A 26,332-nucleotide genomic window follows, 5' to 3' on the forward strand; every position below is an offset into this window, starting at 1 on the left:
ACCAAAACATAGATGAGGTTAATTGAATATCATTGGACACCCATGAATTTTTTGAAAAAGTAAGATCTGTGATTCAGGTTGATAGCTCCTTCTCTGATCAGTGCAACACTTAGAGTAATGCTTTGGGCACTGGGACATTATGACTTGCTCAGGGTTATATACCCAATCTATGTAGGAGGTAGGATTTGAACTCAGGACTTTCTGCTTTTGAGGTCCTCTTTCCACTACATTGTCACTCATGATATAAGCTCAGAAATCCTAATTATTTCCTTTACAAGCTCCTTAGGTTGGTTATTGAAGGCCCTCCACAGTCTGACCTCAGTCTAATCATCTTTAACACAGGATATCCTAAAAGTCTTAGTGTAATTACAATTTTTGGTTGTTTTGTTTTGATTTGATTTTTTTTTGAGGCAATCAGGGTTAAGTGAGTTGTCCAGGGTCACACAGGTAGTAGTAGGTGTTGAGACCGGTATTGAACTAGGGTCCTCCATACTCCAGGGCTGATGTTCTATCCACTGCACCACCTAGCTGCCCAGTTAATAGCTTTAAACTGCACTAGGACTTTGGGTATGTGTTTAGCTTCACTGCTCTAACCCCTACTCCCTTCCAAAAAAAAAATGTTCTTTGAGAGGACTATGTAATTTTTCACTTTTTAAAAAAACACTCCCACTCCTTAAAAAAATAATGACTTTTATATTTTTGTTTTAGGACCTTGTTTTGTTTCATTCCTTCATTTTCATTTATCTCTTCATTTGTTTATCAATTCCTTCATTCATTTTTATTTATCTATCTGTTTATTTATTTACCCGTTCATTTATTTGTATCCAAAGCTGTGATTTTTGCAATGCCCTGGATGAAGCTCCTCTACCAGTGCAGACCAGCAATGTTCAGTAATTTATGTTTTAGACAGAGTGGCCTGGGGGCACTCATAAGTTAAATGGCTTGCTGTCTGTATCAGTGTTAGTTCTTGATCCGCTATTCCTTCTCTCTCCCAAGTAACCATGTAATTGGGGGTGCGGTGGAGGTGGAATTAATCCCCTTAGGATGCTCTAGAGCGCTGAATTTTGATCCTGACAATTTTCCTCCAGCATCCAGGAAGTCCTTTGTGTTTGAGTTGAATGAGTGTGCCTCGAGTCGAATTTTGAAGCTGGAGAAGGAAAACCAGAGCCTTCAGAACACCATCCAAGAGCTGAGAGATGCTTCCCTGATTGCAGAAGAAAGCAAATTAAAATTTGTGGAGCTCGAAACAGAGAACCACCAACTCAGCAGAAAGGTACCCCTTCCCCCTCCTTCTGCCTGACAGCTCATCTCTGGGGATTAGTTAAAGCCCACAAGAGGATGCAAGGTCAGGACAAAGGATGTCCAGTAAAGAAACCTTGCCTTCACCTGTACCAAGGTCCTGGGAAAAGATATGTAACAAAATCAGGAAATAACCGCAGGGTAGTAAGAACAATTAATAATTGATATTGAATAAGATGAATAAGGTCATGCAGTAAATAGTAATTTTTAAAACCCTCATGCTTAAAAAAAAAAAGTAAAAATAAGACGTTGGACAAAAGCTGTTTTGTGATTGAGTTATAGCCATGAGAAAACTAAGTCAGACTCCAGTGGCAGTGAAAGTAGGAAAAGCAGAGCTAGAAATCAGAAGACCTGGATGTGAATCACAGCCCTACAAATCCCTTTACTTTGCTGAGCCTCAGCTTTCTTATCTGTAAAATAGGCATGAAAACTTCCTGCTTTATCTATTTCTCTGTTCTTTGAGGCTCTGATAAACTAATACATTTGGAAACAAAGGCAAAAAATGAAAATGCTTTATACAAAATGTGAGTATTATTCCACATATAAAAATGGTGATTGGGCGATATGATTTTTCAAAGCATATAGAAAAAAAAGAGTGAGACAAGATGGTCATTGCTCATATAGGTGCTTACTGGGGTTAGAAACAAAGCATGGCTGAACTAGTAGTGGGCTTCGCGGCCCAAGTTTCCTATGGTGAAACTGTCATAGACGGCCTCCCTTCACTGGTGTATGTAGCACATAGAATGTCGGACTTGGGATCAGGAAGACCTGATTTCAAATATGGTCTCTTGTGAAAGTCATCATTTCAGTTTCCTCATCTGTCAAATGAGGAAAGTGGCAACTACCTTCCAGGATTATGTGAGGTTCAAATGAGGTATTTGTAAAATGCTTTGTAAGCCTAAATCCCAGCTATTATCATCCTTATCCTTTTTTCCATCCCCTTCCCCATCCCCACCTCTTTATTCTTTTTAAAAAATTTTTTTATTTTCCCTAGTTACATGTAAAATATTTTTTGGTTATATACGTGCATTCATTTTTTTTTTTACATATTTCCATATGAATCATGTTGGGAGAGAAAAGTTAGGACAAAGGAGGAAAAAAAAATGAAGGGGAAAAAAAGTGAACATAGCATGTGTTGATTTGCATTTAGTCTCCATAGTTCTCCCTGTGCATGTGAGTGGTGTTTTCCACTCAAAGTGTATCGGGATTACCCTGGATCACTGAATTGCTGTCAGAGTTGATCATTGCACAGTCTTGCTCTTGCTGTGTACAATGTTCTGTTTATTTCCCTCAGAATCAGTTCAGTTCCAGGCCTTTGTAAAGTCAGCTTGTTCATCGTTTTTATAGAACAACAATATTCCATTACTTTCTCGTATCATAACTTATTCAGCCATTCCCTAACTGATGGGCATCTCCTCCACTACAAACATTTTTGCCCATATGAATCTTTTTTCCCCTTTTATAATTTCTTTGGAACATCCCTTTTCTCTTACTATTTCTCCTCGTCCATCCTCATCTTTCCACAGGTAGAAATCACAGTTCCTCCATATATTTTCATCTTGCATAATTCATGCCTTTGTCTCTGTGGGTACCATATTCAGAACCCACCCAACATTGTAGTCTTTGCTTTGGATTAGTTTACTATCACAGTGCAGTTCTTAGGCTGTTTTCTCTCTCTTTTCCATGTTCCCTTCAAGACCAGCTTTGTTTTCCTTTGCCCTTCCAGTAAAGGTAGGTTTCCATAAAAGTACTTTTCCCCAGATGGTCCAATGTAATAGGAAGAACTTTGGCCTCATGAGTTGAAGCCTACATTTATAATTTTATCTCTGTTATGAGTTAGCTGTGTGACTATGAACTCAGTTTTCCCATCTGTAAAATGTACAACTTGGTTGAGATGATCCCCAAGGCTCCCTATGTGAGCTCTAAAAGGATTTTATACTTTATCAGATTTGATGCAGGATAACGTGACATTTGTTATACCCATTTGCTGAATGTGGCCCTCACCCCTTTTTACCTTTTCACTTAAAAAATGAAAGTTTTAGATTAGATACTTCCCAAAGTCCCAGATCTAATTTCAAAACTCATTATTTTCCCTTAAATCTTCTTATATTATATTATAACTTTTACCATTTTTCCTGTTCTGGAATTTTTATTACATCTTTCCAAGGTGCCAACATTTTTGGAGTCACCAAGGTTCACTATCTCAATGTTTGAATTATCCTCAATTCCTTACTCCACATATCTAGTCAGTTGCCATCTCTTGTCCCTTCTTCTACAATATCTCCCCAATGTGTCCCTTTCTCTTTTCTCAGGGTCAATGTGTTCTTGATCTGGACTCCTCTAAGTGATTTTCTTGATTCAAGATTCTCTCCTCTCCATCTTCCACACAGCCTCCAAAGTGGTTTTTCTAAAGCATAAAGCATAGACCATGTTATTACTTTTCTACCCAATAAAATCCAGTAATTATCTTTTAACTTTAGACTCACATAAAATTAATTTCCTTCCTTCCTTCCTTCCTTCCTTCCTTCCTTCCTTCCTTCCTTCCTTCCTTCCTTCCTTCCTTCCTTCCTTCCTTCCTTCCTTCCTTCCTTCCTTCCCTTCTTCCTTCCCTTCTTCCTTCCCTTCTTCCTTCCCTTCTTCCTTCCCTTCTTCCTTCCTTCCCTTCTTCCTTCCTTCCCTTCTTCCTTCCTTCCCTTCTTCCTTCCTTCCCTTCTTCCTTCCTTCCCTTCTTCCTTCCCTCCCTTCCTTCCTCTCTTCCTCCCTTCCTCTCTTCCTCCCTTCCACAATTGGGGTTAAATGACTTGCCCAGGGTCACACAGCTAGGAAGTGTTAAGTGTCTGAGGGCAGATTTGAACTCGGGTCCTCCTGAATTCAGGGCTGGTGCTCTATCCATTGTACCAACTAGTTTGCCCCTCTTTATTTTTATTTTTAAAAAATTTTTCCTCCACTCCCATTTCTACTACCCATTTTGTCCATAAAGTTTCAGCTGCCCACAGGTTTTTCTTTTTAGTTCTAGAGGAAAACCCCCCTTCACCTGTTGCTTATATCTTCTGACGAAAAGCTAAGAATACACAATTATGGGCTTGTTTTGTGGGTCCATATGAATCCATTAGAGGAAATGACTGGATTAAGAAAGCATTCCGGCCTTGCTCCAGATAAGGAAGATTTGACATTTAGAAAGACGAGGATTATAGGGTTGCAGGGAGTCCCATGGAGCTGTTAATTGAATGTTAATTGTAAACTGGAACGTAATCCTAGTATATGGAGGTGACTTCAGATTGTCCTCCCTGTAGGTCTCAGGAAATGCTTTTTTCCCCTCCAGTTTCCCATTGTTCTTTTTACTGCCCTTATATGCCACCCTCCAAACAGCCCTTCCTGCCTGTACAAACAGGAACTGGCAGTCATTGCTGGCTGGAGAGCCTTCTTATTCTTTGGTTTTTCCCTTCCCCAGAGGGGGCACCCCCCTCCCATTTTCTACTTTTTGGTAGAGTTCCATCTAGCCTTTTTAATTGCCAAGGAGGGGAAAAAAGTGTGTTAAAGAAAAGCCACCAGGCCTTGGCAGAATTCATAGGGAAAAGGTGCTTTATTCCCTTCCTTTCCATTGTGACAGTTCTGGTACCTGTCTCAGAGTTTTTCTAGAACTCAGGTGAGATAATCTATTTGAAAAATTCTTTGTCAACTGTAAATCAGGACTTCTTGGCCTGGAGCTCATGGACTTGATTTCACAAAATACTTTGAGAATTTTTTTATTATAATTGGTTTCATTTTTAATGCTATGGATTTTTAAACCTTATTTTTAAGTTGATTGAATTGAATTTATTATTTAAAAACATGATTCTGAGAAGAGTTCTGTGGACTTGACCCAAGTGCCAAATGAGTCAGAGGGGCAAAAAAAATTAAAAAGTTCTGCTTAAGATCAATGTGTAAATATGTTATTAAGCTCACAAACCAGTCAGTCTTAAAAGTTGATGATAGCTAAGATTTATGTAGCATTTTAAGGTTCATAAAATGTTTAACAAACATCATCTCTTTTGGTCCTCAAAACTACCCTGTGCAGGAGCTGCTATCATATTCTAATTTTACATATGAGGAAATTGAAGGTGAACTTTGGCCTCTCCAGGTCTGAAACATCCTTATCTGATGCTTATTGTCCCATTAATTTAATTGTTGACTGACCTAATTTTTTTTCTTAATACTTGGGTTCTTGAATGTAGACCACAATATAGCATTTTCTCTTTCTGTTGTTTGCTTTCATTTTGTTTTCTTAGGTTTTTTCCTTCTTGATCTGATTTTTTCTTTTGCATCAAGATAATTGTATAAATATGTATACATATAATGGATTTAATATATATTTTAACATTTAACATGTATTGGATTATCTTCCATCTAGGGGAAAGGGGGTGGGGGAAGGAAGGAGGGGCAAATTTGGAACACAAGGTTTTGCAAGGGTCAGTGTTGAAAAATTACCCATATATATATTTTATAAATAAAAAAAAGAAAAAGAAAAAAAACTTGGGTTCTCAGGTACAAGACAGCTGTAACTATTTTTCAAGAATTTTCTTTGTTTAATTCTATATCACCCATGCGATACATATCTTGGTGTATAGTTTAACTGCCTTAAGATTATATCATCCTGGTGTTCAAATTCCTTTCTCTTCTATGTTGCCTACTTCACTTTTGGATAAAACAAGTCATCCAGCTTTTGATCTGATTGTAGATGTAGCATCTCTCAGGTAGAGGAGGGCTTAACCCAGTGGGTGACTGGAGAAGATATTGGGCCACACTGGGGTGGGCTCCACTTAAGTCAGCAGGAGAGTCTTCCCCCCTGGCATGCAGTGCTAGAAGCTATCCTAACTCAGGGCTCATGAGTTACAAGCTGCCAGGGTATGATTGGTAGAGTGACAGTTTTTAAAAGATAAATGAAACTTTTAGGTATATTAATATGAGGGTTTTTCTTTTATCATCAGTAGTCTCTGGGAACTTAAAGCCAAATACGATGATTTAGACAGACAAGATGATTTAAGGAAAACCAAAAATCTCATACTGTAATGGAACGGGAGTGGCACATGTAGCAGAAATTAATTTTTCCTAAGAAGTTGAGGAGAACAGCCAGCACTTTCATTACCAGAAACAAAAGCAGCCTCTCTGAGACTTTGTGGCCTGCACAGCAGAATTTGGACTCTGGCCCTGGACCATAAAAGGGTGGGGAGGTAGGAGGCAGGGTGAGAGGAAAGGCAAAAGCCACCAACGGCAGTGAGGAAGTCTGATCACCGATGAAATCACATTTTAAACCTGAAATCGAAAGACTGAAAAGGAGAGGAAATAGCATCGGCTGCCCTTGGCCTTCAGTTTTTCAACTGCAAAGTGTAATAATAGGAAGTTCAGAAAGAATTAGGGAGTGATAAGACCAGCAGAAGTCCACCTGGAGAGAGGGATGCAGAGGTTAAAAACCCATGGGGACATCCTTTTCACCCTTTAGCCATCTAGAGAGCATGGACCTCAGAAGCTTGAGAAATGGAGTAAGGGAAGTCTGAATTAGTCTGGATGGAATGAAAGAATTGTAGATCTCTAGCATCCCTGGCAAGTAATTGCCCAGCCTTCACTTGGAAGATCTCCATTAACTCACCATCCCCAGAGGCAGCGCGTTCCATTTTTGGACAGCTTTAATTATTACACATTACTGAGAGATGAGGTGATTTACAAGATAGAATGTTAGATTGGAGGGAGGAATAGCTCAGTTTGAATCCTGTTTTATAATTATAATAATATATACATATATATGTAATTATAATTTTATAAGAATGAAGAAAGTGGTCAATGTTAGACTTCTTAAGAGAGGTTCTTTCCAGTTCTGAACCTCTCCTTATATTGAGCCAAAATCTGATTCTCATTGCTTTCACTTTTTCCCTTGATGGCCATACAGAATAAGCACAGATAGTACAGATTAAGGTACTTAACTTTTTTTGTGTGTCACAAATGCTTTTGACAACCTGGTGAAAAGAGTGGACCTTCTCAGAATAATATTATAAATACATATATAAAATAAAAATAAAAAGATATATAAATATATAAAATAAAATATTTAGGATTGCAAAAGAAAAAATATAAGAATATATTTAAAAAAAAAAAACCAAGTTCATGAATTCTGGTTAAGAATTTCTGATCTAAGAAATGCAAATTAAGACAACTTTGAGATACCACTACACTCCTGTCAGATTGGCTAAGATGACAGGAACAAATAACGATGAATGTTGGAGGGGATGTGGGAAAACTGGGACACTGATGCATTGTTGGTGGAGTTGTGAAAGAATCCAGCCATTCTGGAGAGCAATCTGGAATTATGCCCCAAATGTTATCAAAGTGTGCATACCCTTTGATCTACTGGGCTTATATCCCAAGGAACTACTAAAGAGGGGAAAGGGACCTGTATGCGCCAAAATGTTTGTGGCAGCTCTTTTCATAGTGGCTAGAAACTGGAAAATGAATGGATGTCCATCAATTGGAGAATGGTTGGGTAAATTATGGTATATGAAGGTTATGGAATATTATTGCTCTGTAAGAAATGACCAGCAGGAGGAATACAGAGAGGGTTGGAGAGACTTACATCAACTGATGCTGAGTGAAATGAGCAGAACCAGAAGATCACTGTACACTTCAACAACAATACTGTATGAGGATGTATTCTGATGGAAGTGGAAATCTTCAACATAAAGAAGAGCCAACTCACTTCCAGTTGATCAATGATGGACAGAAATAACTATACCCAGAGAAGGAACACTGGGAAGTGAATGTAAATTGTTAGCACTACTGTCTATCTACCCAGGTTACTTATACCTTCGGAATCTAATACTTAACGTGCAACAAGAAAATGGTATTTACACACATATATTGTATCCAGGTTATATTGTAACACATGTAAAATGTATGGGATTATCTATCATCTGGGGAGGGAGTAGAGGGAGAGAGGGGAAAATCTGGAAAAATGAATACAAGGGATAATGTTATTTAAAAAAATTACTCGTGCCTATATACTGTCAAAAATATATATAATTATAAATTAATTAAAAAAAAGAATTTCTGATCTAGATTTTAGATTTTTAAAAATAAAATTATATTTTTTGAAAAAAATTAAAATAAAGATAATGTGTCTACCACTCCTGAGCCTGCTCCACTACCGGTTTTCTCTTCTTTAAAACTAGAAACATTCCAGTATTCATCAGTTACAATACCTAATCAGGTGTAATCATGCTGCCCTGTGATAATTTCCATTACGTCATTTCTCAGAGCCTCCGCTAGTTCTTAATGGTTTGTGTAATACTTTATATGTATTTTCTCATTTGATCCTTACAATACCCCTGTAAATTGGGTGCTATTTTTATTGCCATTTTGCAGATGGGAGGTTAAGTGACTTGCCTATGGTCACATCATCTGGTATTACCTTTCCTGATTACCCTTCATTGGTTGCTGTAAGAGTAGAGCACAATGGCATACCTAAAGTGATTTGTATGTTCACATTTTTACATAAATGTCTGCAATAATAATGATGATATAGAAGAATTAGATGATGATATGATATATGAACACTATAAATGCAGTCTATATGGGGAGAAAGGTCATAAGCATTTATTACATGATTATCAGTTTGCGGTATTATATCATTTGATTCTCACAATTGCCCTAGGAGGTAATGGTATTGTGACCCTTATTTTACAGTTATAGAAACTGAAGCAGAAAGAAGTTGAGTGATTTGGCCAGAATCACATAAGTGAGAAGTGTCGGAGGTGGTCTGAAATCCGGTCTTCCTGATTTATAATAGCCCAGTGCTCATTCTCTGTGTCACCTAGTTTCCAGGAAAAATTCAGGGAGTTCACAGGGTGGTCTCTTTGTTGTTCTTAGGGCAAACAGTATTCAGTGACTTGCTGAGAGTCACACAGCTAGTAAGTGTCTGAGGCAGGATTTGAACTGAGAAAAATGAGTCTTGCTGACTCTAGGACTGGCATTTTGTCTACTGCAGCATCTAGCAGTCCTCTGGTCTCATTAGGAAGCATCGTTGTGGTATTGATCTGGAAAGGAAAATTGCTTAGGTTTTTGGTCTGCTGGAATTTTTTTTATTAAAGCTTTTTATTTTCAAAACATGTACATGGATAATTTTTCAACATTGATTTTTGCAAAACCTTGTGTTCCAAATTTCCCCTTCTTCCTCTCACTCTCTGCCCTAGATAGCAAGTAATTCAATATATGATAAACGTGGAACATTTTAAAATAATGACTCTCTTTTCTCTTTTCATTTGCCTTTTGGCCTTGCTGAAGATTGAAAAGTTACAAACTCAGCTTGAAAGAGAGAAACAGAGCAACCAGGATCTGGAGACCCTCAGTGAGGAGCTGATCAAAGAGAAGGAGCAGCTTCAGAGTGACATGGAGACACAGAAGGCAGATAAGGAAAGACAGGTACAGCCCTCATGTCTACAATTAATCAATTTCTCTTTGCCCTGTGTTAATAACATGATATTTTCACCTGTGGCTTCTCAAAATCCGGTGGACAATTTTAGCAATTTTCTAGATTATTTACAGGGGCTCTGGTGGTAAGACCCTTTTTCTCAACTGTTAAATTTTCAGATGAAAAAGTATTTTAATCTATTATATCATCATTGGCTGCATTTATATAATAATTTAAGGTTTGCAAAGCACTTTAAAAATATTTTTCATATACCTGTAGGAGATAATTGCTGTTCTTCACATTTTACGTTTGTGGAAACTGAGGCACATGACAGTTAAGCAGTTTGTTCAGGGTCACAGAGCTAGTCAAATGTCCAAGTTTGTTTTCAAACACAGAACTTCCTTATTTCAGGTTCATTTCTTTATCTGCTGTGCCACCATAATTTTCTCAGTTTACTCTTCTTTAAGTATATACATTACCTTATTGCACAGGAGACTTTTTCTTATGTCTTGAACTCCTTTGGGGAAGATTGTCTGGTGAAACGTATTTTTCTGAGACAGTTTACATTAAGTGGCTTGCCCAGGGTCACACAGCTTATAAATATCTGAGGTCATATTTGAATTCAGATCCCGACTCCAGGGCTGATTCTCCATCCACTGTGCCACCCAATGTCCCAGTAATGTTTTTAATTACATCAAATAAAATACAGGTATTACAAAGTAATACTGTGGGACAAAGTAATGACCACAGCTTAGCACACTGCCTTGCACGTAGGTACTAAATAAATGTTGATTGACAAAGGAAACCATTGTTTCATATAGATAGAATTAAGTAAAAAGAACAGCTTCTCAAATCCCAGGTTAAGAACTCCTCCAGTCTTAAAGAGTAAACTAGAGTTTAGTCTGGGTGTTTGATGTTCAGTCATTACTGAATTTTAGGACACTTAATTTCTACTTAAATTTAAGTTCAGATCATACTTTTAAAAAATAAATAGAATATTATTTTTAAAAATATATGCAAAGAGAATGATTTCAGGAAAGCCTGGAGAGACTTACATGAACTGATGCTAAGTGAAGTGAGCAGAACCAAAAGATCATCGTACATAGTAACAACAAGATTATGTGATGATTAATTCTGATGGACTTGGCTCTTCTCAACAATGAGGTATTCAGGCCAATTTCAATAGATCTCTAATAGAAAAAACTATTTTATATATAGAGAGAACTATGGGGACCAACGGTAGATCACAATGTGGTATTTTCACCTTTTTTATTGTTGTTGTCATTGTTTGCTTGCTTTTTTTCTTTCTCATTTTTTGGCTTTTGATTTGGTTTTTCTTGTGTAGCATGATATGTGTGGAAATATGTTTAGAAGAATTTACATGTGTAACCTATATTGGATGACTTGCTACCTAGGAGAAGGTTATTGGGGGTAAGAGAGGGAGAAAAAATTGGAACACAAGGTTTTGCAAGAGTGAATGTTGAAAACTCTCTTTGCATGTATTTTGAAAAATAAAAAGCTATTATTAAATTTTCAAAATAAAAGCTATTGAAAGTATCTTTGTGTGTATTTTGAAAAATTAGAAGCTATTTTTAAATTTTTTCAAAAAAAGCTATTGAAATTTAAAAAAATACTTGCAAAAACTTCCAGATTTTTCTCCCTCCCCCTCCAGACAATCGAATATATAATAAGTTAAACATCTGCTATGCTTCCAAATATATTTCTACATCAAATCATACTTTTGATATTAACTATGTCTATATGACCATGGCTAAATCACTTTCCCTGAGTTTCCCCATCTGTAAGATGAGAAAGAGATTTGATGGTATTGGAGATCCCTTTGAGCCCTAGATCTGTCATCCTACTTAATGTGAAGGTAGTTAGATGGTGCATTGGAGAGAAAATGATGGACCTGGGGTGAGGAAAGCTCAAGTTCAAATCCAGACTCAATTGCTTAGAAGCAGGGTGACCCAGAACAAGTCACTTCACTAAATCTCAGTCTCTTCTTTTGCAAAAAGAGGAAGATCATAGCATCTACCTCCTGAGGATTAATGTGAAGATCAAATGAGGTAATATTTATAAAGCAGTTTGGAAACCTAAAAGAGCTATATAACTGCTAACTGTTAGCTGGCTAATCTCTTGTTATTGGTTTTTTGTTTTGTTTTGTTTTGTTTTTTGTTATTGTGTTTTTATATAGATAAAGGACCTTGAACAAGAAAAAGACCATCTCAATCAACTAGTTTGGTCCTTAAGGGAAAGATCTCAGGTCAGTAATGAGGCTCGAGTAAAAGACATTGAAAGAGAAAACAAATCTCTGCATGAAACCATTACGGAGATGAGCAGCAAACTCAATAAGACTGAATTTGAAAAGAAGCAGCTGCACAAGGATTTTGAGCATGTCAAGGAGAAGGTAGAACGGGTGGAATCGATGGAGAAGGAACTTCACCGGCTAGAAAGAGAGAATGAAAAGTTGACCCAGAAAATGACGTCCATGAAAATGGTTACAGAGAAAGTCGAAACCCTGGAGAATGAAAATGGGGGTCTGGAGCTGGAGAACAGGAAGCTGAGGAAGTCACTGGACACCTTACAGAATGTCTCTGTGCGCCTGGAGGGCATGGAGCATGACAACAAACAGCTTAATGAAGAGAACTTGGAGCTGCGGAAGATGCTCGAGACGATGAAGTTCACGAGTGCCAAAATGGCCCAGATCGAGATTGAGAACAAGGAACTAGAGAAGGAGAAGGAAGAACTCCAGAAAACGATAGAGCTGCTGAAAGCCCTGAGCAAGAAGTCAGAGAGACTCGAGCTCAGTTACCAGGGTCTGAATGCTGAGAACCTGAGGCTGCAGCAGATTCTGGAGTCCAGCAGCAGGAAGACTCAGGAGCTTGAGAAGGAACTCGAGGAAGTAGAAACGCAAAACCAGACCTTGCACTGCAATCTGGAAGAACTGAGGATGACAAACAAGCAGCTAGAACGTTTTGAAAAAGAGAAGAAGATGCTTGAGCAGGAAGTGTCTCAGTTGGAGAAAGATAAAAAAATGCTGGAGAAGGAGACGAAGCGCTTGTGGCAACAGGTGGAACTCAAGGATGCCATTTTAGATGATAATGTCGTGAAATTAGCAGCTGCCGAAAAAGAAAACAAAACACTAGAAAAAGAAATTGCTCGGTGTAAGGACTCTGCCAATAAGTTGAAAGAACTAGAAAAGGACAATAAGGATCTTACCAAGCAAGTCACCATTCACATGAGAACCCTTACAACACTAAGAGAGGTAAGTCATTGGACATTGGTGTTGGATCACCATTTTATTTCATCTCTCATCTTTTGGGGAAGACGTTGGACTACCCTAAAGACAGTGCTTGCATATAGCAGAAATCTCACTTGCTGGGCTCTGTTTTCTCCTGCAGTTGAGAAATGCAAGAAAAGGTTATTTAACCTTTTAGGTTTGTAGATGCTTTTGTAATTTTTTTGTGTCAGAAGATGAATTTGGGGATCCTTAGCTTAGAATAAAGCTCAGCATCTAGGTTGGAAGAACTACAAACAAACTAGGATTATAGATTTCTAGCTGGAAGGATTAGCATAAAATCTTTTTTGACTGATTAATAAAGAAATAAAGATAGATACCACAATTCCATAACATAGATAATATAGTACTAGGTTGGAAGCTCCATATGGAGGCAGAGGTCCTGTCTAAATTTTATATTTCTCGTAGTGTCTGGGTTAATATTCTGATTACTGTGGGTACCTAATGCTTCCTGATTGAATAAATGAATGATAGAGAAAGTATCAGATTTGGATTCAGAAACCTGGATTCAGGTTCAAGCCAAGTACTTAAAATTACTACTTGTGGTCACTGACAAGTCACTGATTCTGAACTTCATTGTTAAAATGGGGATGACGCTGACCCTGTGATCTGCATCACATAAATGCTGCGATTAACACAGCCTTTATGAGATTTTTATGTAGAGAAACAAGAACAATTATAATTCATATTGTTAATAATTTTGATAACAGTAACAATGTAAATAAACGTGGCATTTATTGAATAAGATGATTTATAATAAATAATCACATAATAAAGATAATAAATCCATTTGTTCATTCAAAATATATATTAGGAGCATACTGGACTTGGTGTCAGGAAGATTCTTCTTCCTAAGTTCAAAGTCAATCTCAAACATTTATTAGCTGTGTGACTCTGGGCAAGTCACTTAACCCTGTTTGCCTCAGTTTCCTCATCTGTAAAATGAGTTGGAAAAGAAAATGCCAAACCATTCCATCTTTGCCAGGAACAAAAAATACCAACTGGAGTCACAAAAAGTTAAATATGACTAACAACAGCAATAACAGCAGTATGTTACAGAGTAAATAAGATAGATCCTTCCCCTCAAAGAGCTTAAGGTTTAATAAATATCACCAGGTTATCTTCATCATAGATTTAAGCTAAAGGGGACCAGAGAGGTCATCTAGTTTATGTGGGCCTGAACAGAAGTTCAAGTCCATAAAGGTTCAAGTTCAAACCCCCTTTATGTTGACCTCAGTAAGACCTGCATTGAAAGGTGGCCTCCTGAAGTCCATTCTTTTTTTGTACAACTCTGATAGGAAGTTTTGACTTAACTTGAGTCAAAATTGTTGACTTAGGATCAGAAGGTACTAATGGAAAAATCCCCCCTTCCTTTTTTTTTTTTTTTTTGACTATAATTTGGGGTGGGAGGGAAGTAGGAGGTAATATAGGACAGTCTTATTTTTATCTTTTATTTGTCAAGCCAGTGTAGAAGATCCAAATCTGTCTCAATTTGAGAAATTGGCCTGTGTTTGTGTGTGTTAGAATTACAATGGATTTATGGGTAAACCTCCGGTCTTGCTTTGTGTCTTATAGTTACTTGGTTAATGATGCGAATGTTGTTATTGCAGGACTTGGTCCTTGAGAAACTGAAGAGCCAGCAGTTGTCCAGTGAACGGGACAAGCTGAGCCAAGAACTGGAAAAAGTTGGATTGAACAAAGGCCTCCTGCAGGAGGATGATAACAGCAATGATGACAAGTGAGGAAATTAACTCCCCTAACAGCTTCCTCTGCTGTTTAGTCTGAAGCTTAATATATCTGTCGCACAGAATTTGCCCAGCGTGGTTGTTTTCCCTGTGTTTTGATTTGTAGGGCATGTGTTTAAAAAGTGAGTGAGGCTCTTGTTGCTGGGTTTGCTGAGGGGCTATAGAAACGGGAGCTCTTGTGCTGAAGTCAGAAGTTTCCACTAGCCTATTTCATGGAAACAGCACCTCCTGTCTTGAGGGCCTTCCAAATGAGCCCAGAAATAAATAGCCTAGAATTTTAAATACCGGTTAAAATCTCTGCTTAACTCCTGGTGTGACAGTTTTATGACTTGGCCATCCTGCAACAGTGACTATCAAAATAATCTCACTCAAAAGGTGACCTAATATTTTGGTCGGGTCAAGAATTATAATTTAGCTAGAATTGTAACTTGGATATAGAATTGTAGGTCTAGAGCTGCCGTGAAGTCTAGTCCTTCTCATTTTAGGAGCAGCTAGGTTTTGTGGTGGGTAGAGTCCTGGATCCACAGTAAGGAAGACCTGATTCAAATTTAGCTGCAGCTATTTATTTGCTATGTGATCCTGGACAGGTCACTTAAAGTCTCCATCTGTCTCAGTTTCCTCAACTATAAGACATGACGATAATCACTAGCACCTACCTCCCAGGGTGGTTGTGAAGTTCAAATGAGATAATAATTATAAAGCATTTAGCAGAGGACCTAGCACATAGTAAGTATTAGCTGTTGTTATTACCCTCCTGAGTTATTGTGAATATCAAATGAGATAATAAATAATTATAAAACACTTAGAGTGCATAGCACATAGTAAGTATTAGCTGTTATTATTACCCTCCTGGGTTATTGTGAAGTTCAAATGAGATAATAACTATAAAGCACTTAGCAGAGGGCCTACCACATAGTGAGTGCTATAAAGTATTAGCTGTTATTATTACCCTCCTGGGTTATTGTGAATATCAAATGAGATAATAATTATAAAGCACTTAGAGTGCATAGCACATAGTAAGTATTAGCTGTTATTATTACCCTCCTGGGTTATTGTGAAGTTCAAATGAGATAATAATTATAAAGCACTTAGCAGAGGGCCTACCACATAGTGAGTGCTATAAAGTATTAGCTGTTATTATTACCCTCCTGGGTAATATTGTGAATTTCAAATGAGATAATAATTATAAAACACTTAGCAGAGGACCTAGCACATAGTAAATATTAGCTGTTATTATTACCCTCCTGGGTTATTGTGAATATCAAATGAGATAATAATTATAAAGCACTTAGCAGAGGGCTTAGCACATAGTAAGTATTAGCTGTTATTATTACCCTCCTGGGTTATTGTGAATATCAAATGAGATAATAATTATAAAACACTTAGCAGAGGGCCTAGCACATAGTAAATATTAGCTGTTATTATTACCCTCCTGGGTTATTGTGAATATCAAATGAGATAATAATTATAAAACACTTAGCAGAGGGCCTAGCACATAGTTAAGTACTGTAAAGTATTAGTTGTTATTATTACCCTCCTGGGTAATATTGTGAATTTCAAATATTGTGAATATCAAATGAGATAATAATTATTTTAGCAGAGTGCGTGGCACATGGTAAGTGCGATATAAATGTTAGTAATTATTATTTTTATTGTTACCTTCTAAGGTTGTTGAGGTGATCAAATGAAATAATTTGTAGCTCAGCACAGTGCCTAGAGCATAGTGGGGCTTAATAAATGCTTGTTTTTCTTCCATCTTTACTTATAGGTAAGGAATATTTGTCCTAGACAATTAATGTGATTTACTCAGGTTCACACACCATGATTTGAATTTAGGTCTTCCTGATTGCATGTCCAGGACTCTGTCCTGAGACCAGCTATTTTTACAGATTAGGATTGTAATGATTATAAGAATTGTGATTGTAATAAAGTGAGCAGTCACATTTAAATAGGGTCACAGATATAGAGCTGAGAATGGACCTCAGAGAAGTAAAGTCTGTGAGCTGAGTCTTTTAGAGCTGAGGAAACTGAGGCTCCAACAGGGTGAGTGTTTTGTCCAGGCTCTGAAGCAAGATTGGAGTCTCCATTATTCACCTCCCTTACATCACCTTAGGTGGAGCTCAGCAACATGAGTTTTAGACCTTGCTTTGTTTCATGTGGACCGAGTACAGGCAAAGAAGCTGGCCAGTGGGAGGAAGGAAGCATAGGTAATTGTGAGATTGGGGGCTAAGTGGCAAGAGAGAGGGACAGGGAGGGGGGGAAGGACTGAGAGAGAATTTTTCCTATTGAGCTCACTTTATAAATTAGAGTGAGGCAGGATGTAATGTTATTGTATCCTCTGATTTCAGAAAATATAAGCTACTGGAGAACAGAAATGAATCAGCCCTCAGAACAACACTAGCCATGAAAGAAGATAAGATTGTATTCTTGCAGGCCCAAATGGAGGGGACTGTTAATTTAAATCATCAACTACAAAATGAACTAAAAATGGTGAGACTCTGAATGTGGGGTGAAGGATTTGTTATTTCTTCATTTTTTACTCTTCATGACTCTATATGGGGTTTTCTTGACAAAGATACTAGAGCTTTACCATTTTCTTCTCCAGCTCATTTTATAGATCAGGAAACTCTTCGAAGGTTAAAAGATTTGCCTAGTATCATACCACTAGTAAATGTCAAGGTTGGATTTGAACTCAGATCTTCCTGCCTCCAGACTTGACATTCTCTCTGCTGCACTAATTAGCCTCCCCTTGAATGATCTTCCCTATGTTGTATACTTTGGGGGGGATTATAAGAGAATTACCAAGTTCATAGTTGCAGGACTTGATTATTGAATGTTTCCCACATCTCACTTTACTGTGCCTCAGAAATCCACAGTGGGTAGGGTGATTATTTCCAGTCTCTACACTTTGCTTGGATTCACCTATATACTTCCTTCTTTTTCATTTTTAAAATTATAATCTTTTTTCCAATTACATGTAAAACCTTTTTTGGGGTGCAATTTTGAGCTCCAAATTCATTCCTTCCTCCCCTCCTATTTCATTGAGAGACCAAGAAATTTGATAAAGATCATATAGTGCAGTCATGAAAAAAACATTTCTCTGAATATTTTTTTCTAAAGTCTGTTTTTGCTTATTATTCCTCCAGATAAAAAAAGAATATGAAGTACTCATGCAGAGTCAGGAAGAAGGGAAACAGTTGCAGAACTCTTGTAAACATCCAGTGGGGAAAGTAGCCCTCAACCACCAGGTCAAAGAGAACTGGGAGACTGGCCGAGACGCTACCATGGAGCTGTTGAAAGTCAAGGACAGAGCCATAGAATTGGAAAGGAATGTAAGTCTCTGTAGACTTGAATCCTGGTTCCTTTTTCTGCTTCCATCTCTATATGGGAATAGTTTCTTCATTCTTTGGATGGACTTTCTAGTCCCCGTTCTGTCTTTCATTGGACACTCAATGCAAATGCTTGGTGGAGATTTCAATACTGCTTATTAAAACACACCAGAAGTACAGAACTGACATTTCTGGCCCGATTTCCCCTTCTAAAGTTATTTTTAATACTAATTTCTTCTTTCTCTTCCCTCTATTCTCAGCCTCCTACTTCTTCGCCTCTTATTATTGTTTTTGTTATTACATGATTTGAAGATGTTCCAAAGAGAGCCTCATGATGTCACCTCTTCAGTCTGCTTAGAATATAATATTACTAGAGAGGCATCATACAGAGGACAGTCCTGATGGCTTAGCAATCCCCATAGGGTTCTTTTTTAACCTGTTGCCTAATCACATTAATAACTGCTTGTGTGGGGTTTGTTCTAGAATGCCGCCCTTCATGCGGAGAAGCAGCTGCTCAAGGAACAGCTCAAGCACTTGGAAACCCAGAACATGACCTTCAGTAACCAGATCCTGACACTTCAGAAGCAAAGCGCCTTCCTGCAGGAGCACAACACGGTCCTGCAGACTCAGACGGCTCAGCTGCAGGTCAGTGGTCCAAGGCCGTTGCTGGAGCAGGGGCCATTCGTTCAGAACTCAGCCTCAGAGCTCCAGTTATGATGTGCTGATGGCAGGAAACCAAGGCATAGCGTGGTCCTGAAGTAGCAATAGTATGATAATTATACCTGCCTGCCTACCAAGGTCGTTGTAAGGATCAAAGGAGAAAATGTTTGTAAAGCACTTAGCAACGGAACCTAGTGGGCACATAGCAGTGTCTGACACATAGTAGGCTCTTAACAGTGTCTGGCACATAGTAGGCACTTTATAAATGTTAGATCTTATAATCATCATTTAATGAAGATAGCATGGGAAGGTAGAAAGTCCCCTACACTAGGGATCAAGAGCCCTGAATTCTAATTCTTCTATCTGTGTGACCTTAGCCTCGATGGCCTTCCATTGGACTTTGCCCATAAAATAAAGAGGAGAGACTATTGTTGATTCTCAGACTTTTTGATCCTGGGACCCTCTTTTCATTCTTAAAATTATTGAAACTCCCTTCCCATTAATGACTTTATATGGGTGATCTTTATTACCAGTTGATGATGTTTAGTCATTTTTTAGTCATGTCCAACTTTTTGTGACCCCATTTGAGGTTTTCTAGGCAAAGATACTGGTTCAGTGTGCCACTTCCTTCTACAGCTCATTTTACACATGAGGAAACTGAGGTAAATAGGGTCAAGGGACTTTCCCAGGGTCTAATAAGTGTTTGAGGCTAGATTTGAACTCCGGGAGATGAGTCTTCCTGACCTAGGCCCAGCACTCTGTGCACTATGGTGCCACCTAGCGGTCACTATTGATATTTACAGCATTAGAAATTAAAACACATTAGTATGAAAATCATTCTGATGTCACTGAGTCTCTGAATGGGTTTTCAGTGAATTGGGTGATTCCTATATCCTTTCTCTTTCCAATAAATACTGTGAACTCCTAGATGCTCTCCAATTCTGGAACTGGTAGAAAGGCCAGAACAAAGAGAAGTTGATCATTAATAGACCTTATCTGGTATCTATCATTCTGGTGCCGAATATTCTTTTTTTTTTTTTTTTTTTTGGTGCCGAATATTCTTAATCAGTGTCTTTTACAAAGACACTGATGTCATACCTTTAGGATTTTCAGAAAACACAGAAGTTGGGAATGATCTATAAAATGACAGGTGACAAACAATCTTGACAGGCTGGAACAATGAGCTAAATCCAGTCAGGTTAAATATAATAATGGTGAACTTGAAGTCTTACCATTGGGTTCAAAAAGCCAATTTCATAGGTTTGACTATAAACTTGATAGGAGTCATTAGGGTGATAGCAATGATGATCAATCCTCTCATTTAACAGATGAGGAAACTGAGGCCTGAGGAGATTGTTATTTGTCTGGAGTCACACAGGTGTTGCCAAGAAGGGGGACTTGAACCCACATCCTCTTTCTCCAAAGCCATTATCCTTCCCACTATACCGCTATGATCATCTTGCGTAATCTGTTCTGATACTAGGCCGCAAAGTTAAGAAGACATTTGATGAGCTGGAAAACACAGTTGGGATAACAAAGAGCTTCAAATCCATGTGATCGGAGTGTGATTTGAAGGAACTAAGGATTTTTAGCTTAGAAAAGAGACTGTCTATGAAAGATTTGTGGAAGAGGGATTACTTTTATGAGTGGTCCTTCTCTAGAGCAGAACTTGGAACAATTATTAATAGGAGTTGCAGAGAGTCAGATTGAGACTCACTGAAACAGTGAGAACTGTGCAAGTATAGAAATGGTTGTATTGGGAGTGTCCCAGCTTATTAGGGAGATATGGGGTAGGTATCAGCTCCTTGGAGAAACATCACGTTGGGACCAGGATCCTCTGGCTGTTGTGTTTAAGTCCATCACAGAGTGTTTGAATTGATAATCCTGCCTTCCAATGTCATCTCCATCTCGTCTAAGAGCGCTGTGCCATGTTTTTCTGTCTCTGAAGGTGGAGAACTCGACCTTGAGCTCTCAGAATTCTTCTCTGACAGCCCAGTACACTTTACTCCAGAACCAGCAGGCGATTAAGGAGAATGAGAACGAAAACCTGCTGAAACAAAAGGAGCAGATGATGACGGCCTATGAGTCGCTGCTTCAGGACCACGAGCACCTGAGCTCCCTGCACGAACGGCAGTCCACAGAGTATGAAATGCTCATACATCAGCATAGCTGCCTGAAGACCCTGCACAAGAATCTGGAAGTGGAGCACAAGGAGCTGGGGGACAGGTAAGGTTCTGGAGAGAAGGCTCAGATACTCGAGAAAGCACTGAGGAGATGGCCTTTGTTTGGGGTCCTCTGGAGGGGTTTGAAAAGAGGAGGGAGCTTCCCCCCTCAGCATCACCTTTTGTGAAACTCACAAAAGCTGGCTTTTGCTAATAACAAGGTTTACAGAGCTTTAAATACCTATCTCCTTCAATTCTCAAAAGCAGCCTTATGAGGTATAAGTGTTAACAGTTATTCTTATGATTATTAAGTGAAGTGAAATGTTATTCTTGTTATCTTAGGTGAAATGCATTCTAATTATTCATTATTTTATTAAGGGAAATGCAGTCTTCCCATGTAATTATCTTATTAAGAGAAATAAATTACTATTCTCATTATGAATTCTTATTACATGAAATGAATCATCAGTACTATTATTATGTTAAATGAATTATCATTATTATTACTTTATTAAGCCAGATGAGTTATTAGTCTCATTCTTAGTTATCTTATTATTAAGAGAAGTGAATGGCCCATGTTCACATAGCTAATGAATATCAGAATCAGAATTCAAATACAGGTCTCTTCCAGTCCCAAGTTCAACCCTTTGCCTCTTAAAATAATAACTGTTGCATTTTATATAAGGCTTTAAGGTTTGCAGAGCATTTCATATGTAATCTCATTTGATCTTCTGAAAATAATTATAAACTCCTTAAGGGACAATAGAGTGCCTTAAATTTTGTACATGCCTGTATATTTTAAACCTGTATATTATAAACCATGTACGGCATCTTTGCTCCTCTTGGACCTGACTCAAAATAAATTCAGGCCCTAGAAAACTAGAATTGAGTTTTTTTCTCCCTAACTCTGTGAGAGGAGTTGATAGAACTCCCAGATATGTGCCACAGATAGAACACTGGCTGATTTTTCTACCGTGCCCCAATCTCCCCAATGCCACAAAGAGCCCCCAACACTCAGAAAAGTTAATATTTGGTATGTGTTCTTTTAACCCATCGCACAGGAAACTGAACCCCACCCATCTCACCCTGCCTTATTAGTCATTCTTTTCTTACCTCTGTTTTTCTTCCCTTCCCTTGTCACAGGAAGGAAAATCTATAGACGGCAGTGAACAATCTCCCCCTTTTTCCCTCCCCCTAAAATTAGAGCCCATATGGACTCAAATCACAGTTCTCTCACCTGTATGATCTTGACTGAGTCTTTAACAAACAGTTATTGAAGGTAACATTGATAGTATTTTAAAGGTTTGCATATTGTCTCATGGATCTCATTTGATCCTTACAACAACCCAGTCAAGGTAGGTGTCATTCTTATTCCCATTTTATAGATGAGGAAAATGAGACTGAAAGAGATGAAGAAACTCACACTGTTCTATATCTGTGGCAGTATTTGAACTCCAAGACCAGCCCCCTTGACCCTCATGTCCTGAGTATTAAGCCTTAAGTCACTTCATCTCTAACCCTTGTTTCCCTGGGATAATAATAATCAAACTACCAACAGGACTACTCTGAGGATCAAAAGAGATCCTGTTCCTCAGGTACCTTGTAAACCTTTATTCACTCTGAAAGTTTTGGAAATAATAATTTACGGTCTAACTTCTCACAAGATGGTGAATTATCTTCCCTCCTACACATTTATTTACTCCGCCCTTTACTTCCTCCCAGTTTTGTCTCTTTCTCTTCATTGTCTTGAGTTCCATGAACTTTCCCTGGGAATAGTAAATAAAAACTCTTATTACCTCTGAGAAATAGACAATAAGATGCAAATCTGGTTAATTCACACATATTAGAACCTTTCTCTTCTTAGTTTTCTCATATTCATTATTACTAGCCTATTCTTTGCCACTCACATTACTCCATTACTCCAGCTAGTAAAGTAATGACATTTATACTAGTTAGTATTTAAAATTTTTTTATTTTCCCATTATATATAAAAACAACATATTTTTATCATACATGTGCATTCATTTTTTTACATATTTCCTTATGAATCATGTTGGAAGAGAGAAATCAGAACAAAGGAGAAAAATTAGGAGAGAGAAAAAAACAGAAGAAAAAAAAAGTGAACATAGCATGTGCTGATTTACATTCATTTTCTATAGTTCTCTCTCTGGATGTGGGTGGCGTTTCCATCCAAAGTTTTATTGGGGTTGCTTTGGGCCACTGAATTACTGACAGGAATCGAGTGCTTCATAGTTGATCATGGCACATTCTTGCAGTTATTGTGTGCATTGTATTCTTGGTTCTGCTTATTTCACTCAGCATCAGTTCGTGTAAATCTTTCCAGACCTTTCTAAAGTCAGCTTGTTCATCATTTCTTATAGAATAATAATATTCCATTACTATCATATAACTTATTCAGCCATTCTCCAATTGATGGGCATCCACGTAGTTTCCAGTTTCTGGCCACTACAAAGAGGGCTGCCACACACATTTTGGCACATACAGGTCCCTTTCCCTTCTTTAAGATCTCTTTGGGATATTGGCCTAGTGGAGATACTGCTGGGTCAAAGGATATGCACAGTTTGCTAGTCCTTTGCATATAGTTCCAAAGTGTTCTACTGAATGGTTGGATCAATTCACAACTCCACCAACAATGCATTACTGTCCCAGTTTTCCCAGATTCCCTCCAACATTTATCATTATCTTAGCCAATCTCAGAGATGGGAGGTCTAGTATTTAGTATTTATAGAGCACTTTAAAATTTGCATAACTTCATCACATTTGCTGTCTTCTCATGCAATAACCCAAAGAGGGCTGGCTGGCTCTATTAATAACTCCATTTTACAGATGAGGAAACTGAGGATGGGTACCAATGGACGTCTGAGGCAGGATTGAGATTCAAGTTGTCCTACCTCCAAATCCAGCACTCTAATACCTGATTGCTTCTGGTCCTGTTTTCACTGCCTGAGAAACCTTCCCCAGGCACAGTTTTGATTGCTTCTGTTTTGCTTTAAAGAGTCAACTTGTCTACAGAATAATCTGGTGATCAAGACCTCTACAATCCATTCCTAACCCACATTTCCAGCCTTCTCATGTCACTCTTTATCATTTGTAATATGATATAATATTATATAGAGTTAGATAGAATTCAGAATTTTTTCTGAATTCTAGCCAAACTAGACCATCCTCCATCCCTCATTCTCATTTCCATGTATCACATCTCATTTCTGTCAACCTTCTCTTCTCCCATTCTCTTCCTCTCTTTCCATCCCTTGCAGGGACTCCCTTCATTACTGATTGCTGAAATTTCTTGTTGAAATTTCTGTCTTCTTCTAGCTAAGCTCAGGTGTCACCTCCTCCAGGAAGTCTCCCCTGACCCTTAAGTTTAAAGGAAGCTCTCCCTCCCTACATTTCTAATTATCCTTTCCCTAGGTTATATCTTCCCGTATAATAATTACTTACATACCCTTTTCTACTCTCCTTCAGTTATGGTGTGAGGCTCTTGAGGAAAGCGACGTATTCTGCAGTATCCAGTAGATGTCTTATTTTCTCAGTGGATTTGTGATTTTGTGTTGATTCTCAGCCCATTAGTATAGATCATCATCTCTCCCCAACTCTCCCAAATAAGTGTCCCCCATGAGTTTCTGTGATTAAAAATTCATTGCCTGAAGCCATCTGATGGGGGAGATTCTCTGTAGCTCAGATGACAGCCCCACAGTCTGTGTCAGGGCCTGTACTCTAAACCTTTCAATCAATCAGGCACGCAATTGACCTGGAAGCATTTATTAATAATTTACGACGCGCCAGACATTGTGCTAAGATTGGGGATACAGAGAAGAAAGTCAAACTGGCTCTCCTCTCATGGAGCTCACTGGGGTGCAGCACATGAACAAGGTTGATAGGAAGCGAGGCTATAAAGGATCTGCTCTCCTTTCAGAAAGAATAATGGGAAAGAGGGCTCATCCAGGCCTTGTGGGCCCTGTCAGACCCTGAGTGGTGGGGGGGAGGGGCCCCGGCCAGCAGTTTTAGAGGGGAACTGTCCTAGGTGCTGGATGTCAGGATGGAAGCCAAAATTGGGCTTGTGGTGGGGAGAGCCATCTGCACCCAGGGGACTGTGGGACCTGAGTGTGGACCACAGCACAGCATTCTCACTCTTTTTGTGGTGCTTTGCTTGCTTTTTGTTTTCTTTCTCATTTTTTTTTTTTTTTTGGATCTGATTTTTCTTATGCCACAAGATAAATGTGGAAATATGTACAGAAGAATTACACATGTTTAACATATATTGGATTACTTGCCATTTAGGGGAAGGAATGGGGTGAGAAGGGAAGGAGAAAATTTGGAACACTAGGTTTTGTAAGGGTGAATGTTGAAAATTATCCATGTAAAGTGGATATCTTCAACATAAAGAAGATCCAACTCACTTCCAGTTGATCAATGATGGACAGAAACAACTACACCCAGAGAAGGAACACTGGGAAGTGAATGTAAACTGTTAGCACTACTGTCTATCTACCCAGGTTACTTATACCTTTGGAATCTAATACTTAATGTGCAACAAGAAAATGGTATTTACACACATATATTGTATCTAGGTTATATTGTAACACATGTAAAATGTATGGGATTGCCTGTCATCGGGGGGAGGGAGTGGAGGGAGGGGGGATAATTTGGAAAAATGAATACAAGGGATAATATTATAAAAAAATTACTCATGCATATATACTGAGGGAAAAATTCTAAATAAAAAAAAGAAAATTATCCATGTATATATTTTGAAAATTAAAAAAACCTTTAATTTTAGAAAAAAAATGGAAGGGAAGAGAATTGTATATACAATTGTATATTTACAATTGTACATTGTTCATGCTTCAGGTTAAAATGCCTTCCTCCTTTTTTCCTCTGCTTATCTAAGCCTGAGGAGATAATAATGATAGATACTATTATTCCCGTTTTACAGATGAAAGCTGAGTCCCACAGAAATGAATTATCTTGCCCTCAAAGATCTTTCTAATGAAAGGTCTACTCTTTGTAACTAAATCCAGGCTTTTTGACTCACCTTTCAGCATTCTTTTCATCTTCAAGGCTCAGTTAAACTTTTACCTCTTCTGTCAAGCTTCTCTGACTTGCCTGGCAACTAAAGTATTCATTTTTGATGTTGTAGGAAGGACACTGAAAGATTGGATGTCAGGCTGGGAAGTTGTGCAATCTGTAGATCATCTGAAAGAATTAGAGACGTTTATTTTATTATTGTATAAAATCTTCTACTTACTTCACTCTGCGTTCGTTTATACAAGTCTTCCCAGGTTTCTCTGAAACCAACCCCACCCTCATTTCCTTCTTTTTGCTTTTCTTTCTCTATATCTCTATTTCTATGTCTGTCTCTCTTAGATTTTCTTCTA

General features: G+C 38.2%; 1 protein-coding gene across 2 annotated transcripts in view; it reads left to right on the forward strand.

The window, feature by feature from the left end:
- The window catches only part of CCDC88C (coiled-coil domain containing 88C), a 221,760-nt gene that overhangs the window by 144,169 nt on the left and 51,259 nt on the right, over nt 1-26,332 (forward strand). For both annotated transcript variants that reach the window (XM_074289718.1, XM_074289719.1), the window contains 8 exons: nt 1,089-1,273; nt 9,610-9,747; nt 11,934-13,004; nt 14,648-14,775; nt 17,131-17,272; nt 17,929-18,114; nt 18,595-18,756; nt 20,720-20,997. In XM_074289718.1, coding sequence (XP_074145819.1) covers nt 1,089-1,273; nt 9,610-9,747; nt 11,934-13,004; nt 14,648-14,775; nt 17,131-17,272; nt 17,929-18,114; nt 18,595-18,756; nt 20,720-20,997 — 2,290 coding nt within the window. The remainder of the gene's footprint in view (nt 1-1,088; nt 1,274-9,609; nt 9,748-11,933; nt 13,005-14,647; nt 14,776-17,130; nt 17,273-17,928; nt 18,115-18,594; nt 18,757-20,719; nt 20,998-26,332) is intronic.

The sequence above is a fragment of the Sminthopsis crassicaudata genome, chromosome 2 (genome assembly GCF_048593235.1).
Source record: "Sminthopsis crassicaudata isolate SCR6 chromosome 2, ASM4859323v1, whole genome shotgun sequence".
NCBI lineage: Eukaryota > Metazoa > Chordata > Mammalia > Dasyuromorphia > Dasyuridae > Sminthopsis > Sminthopsis crassicaudata.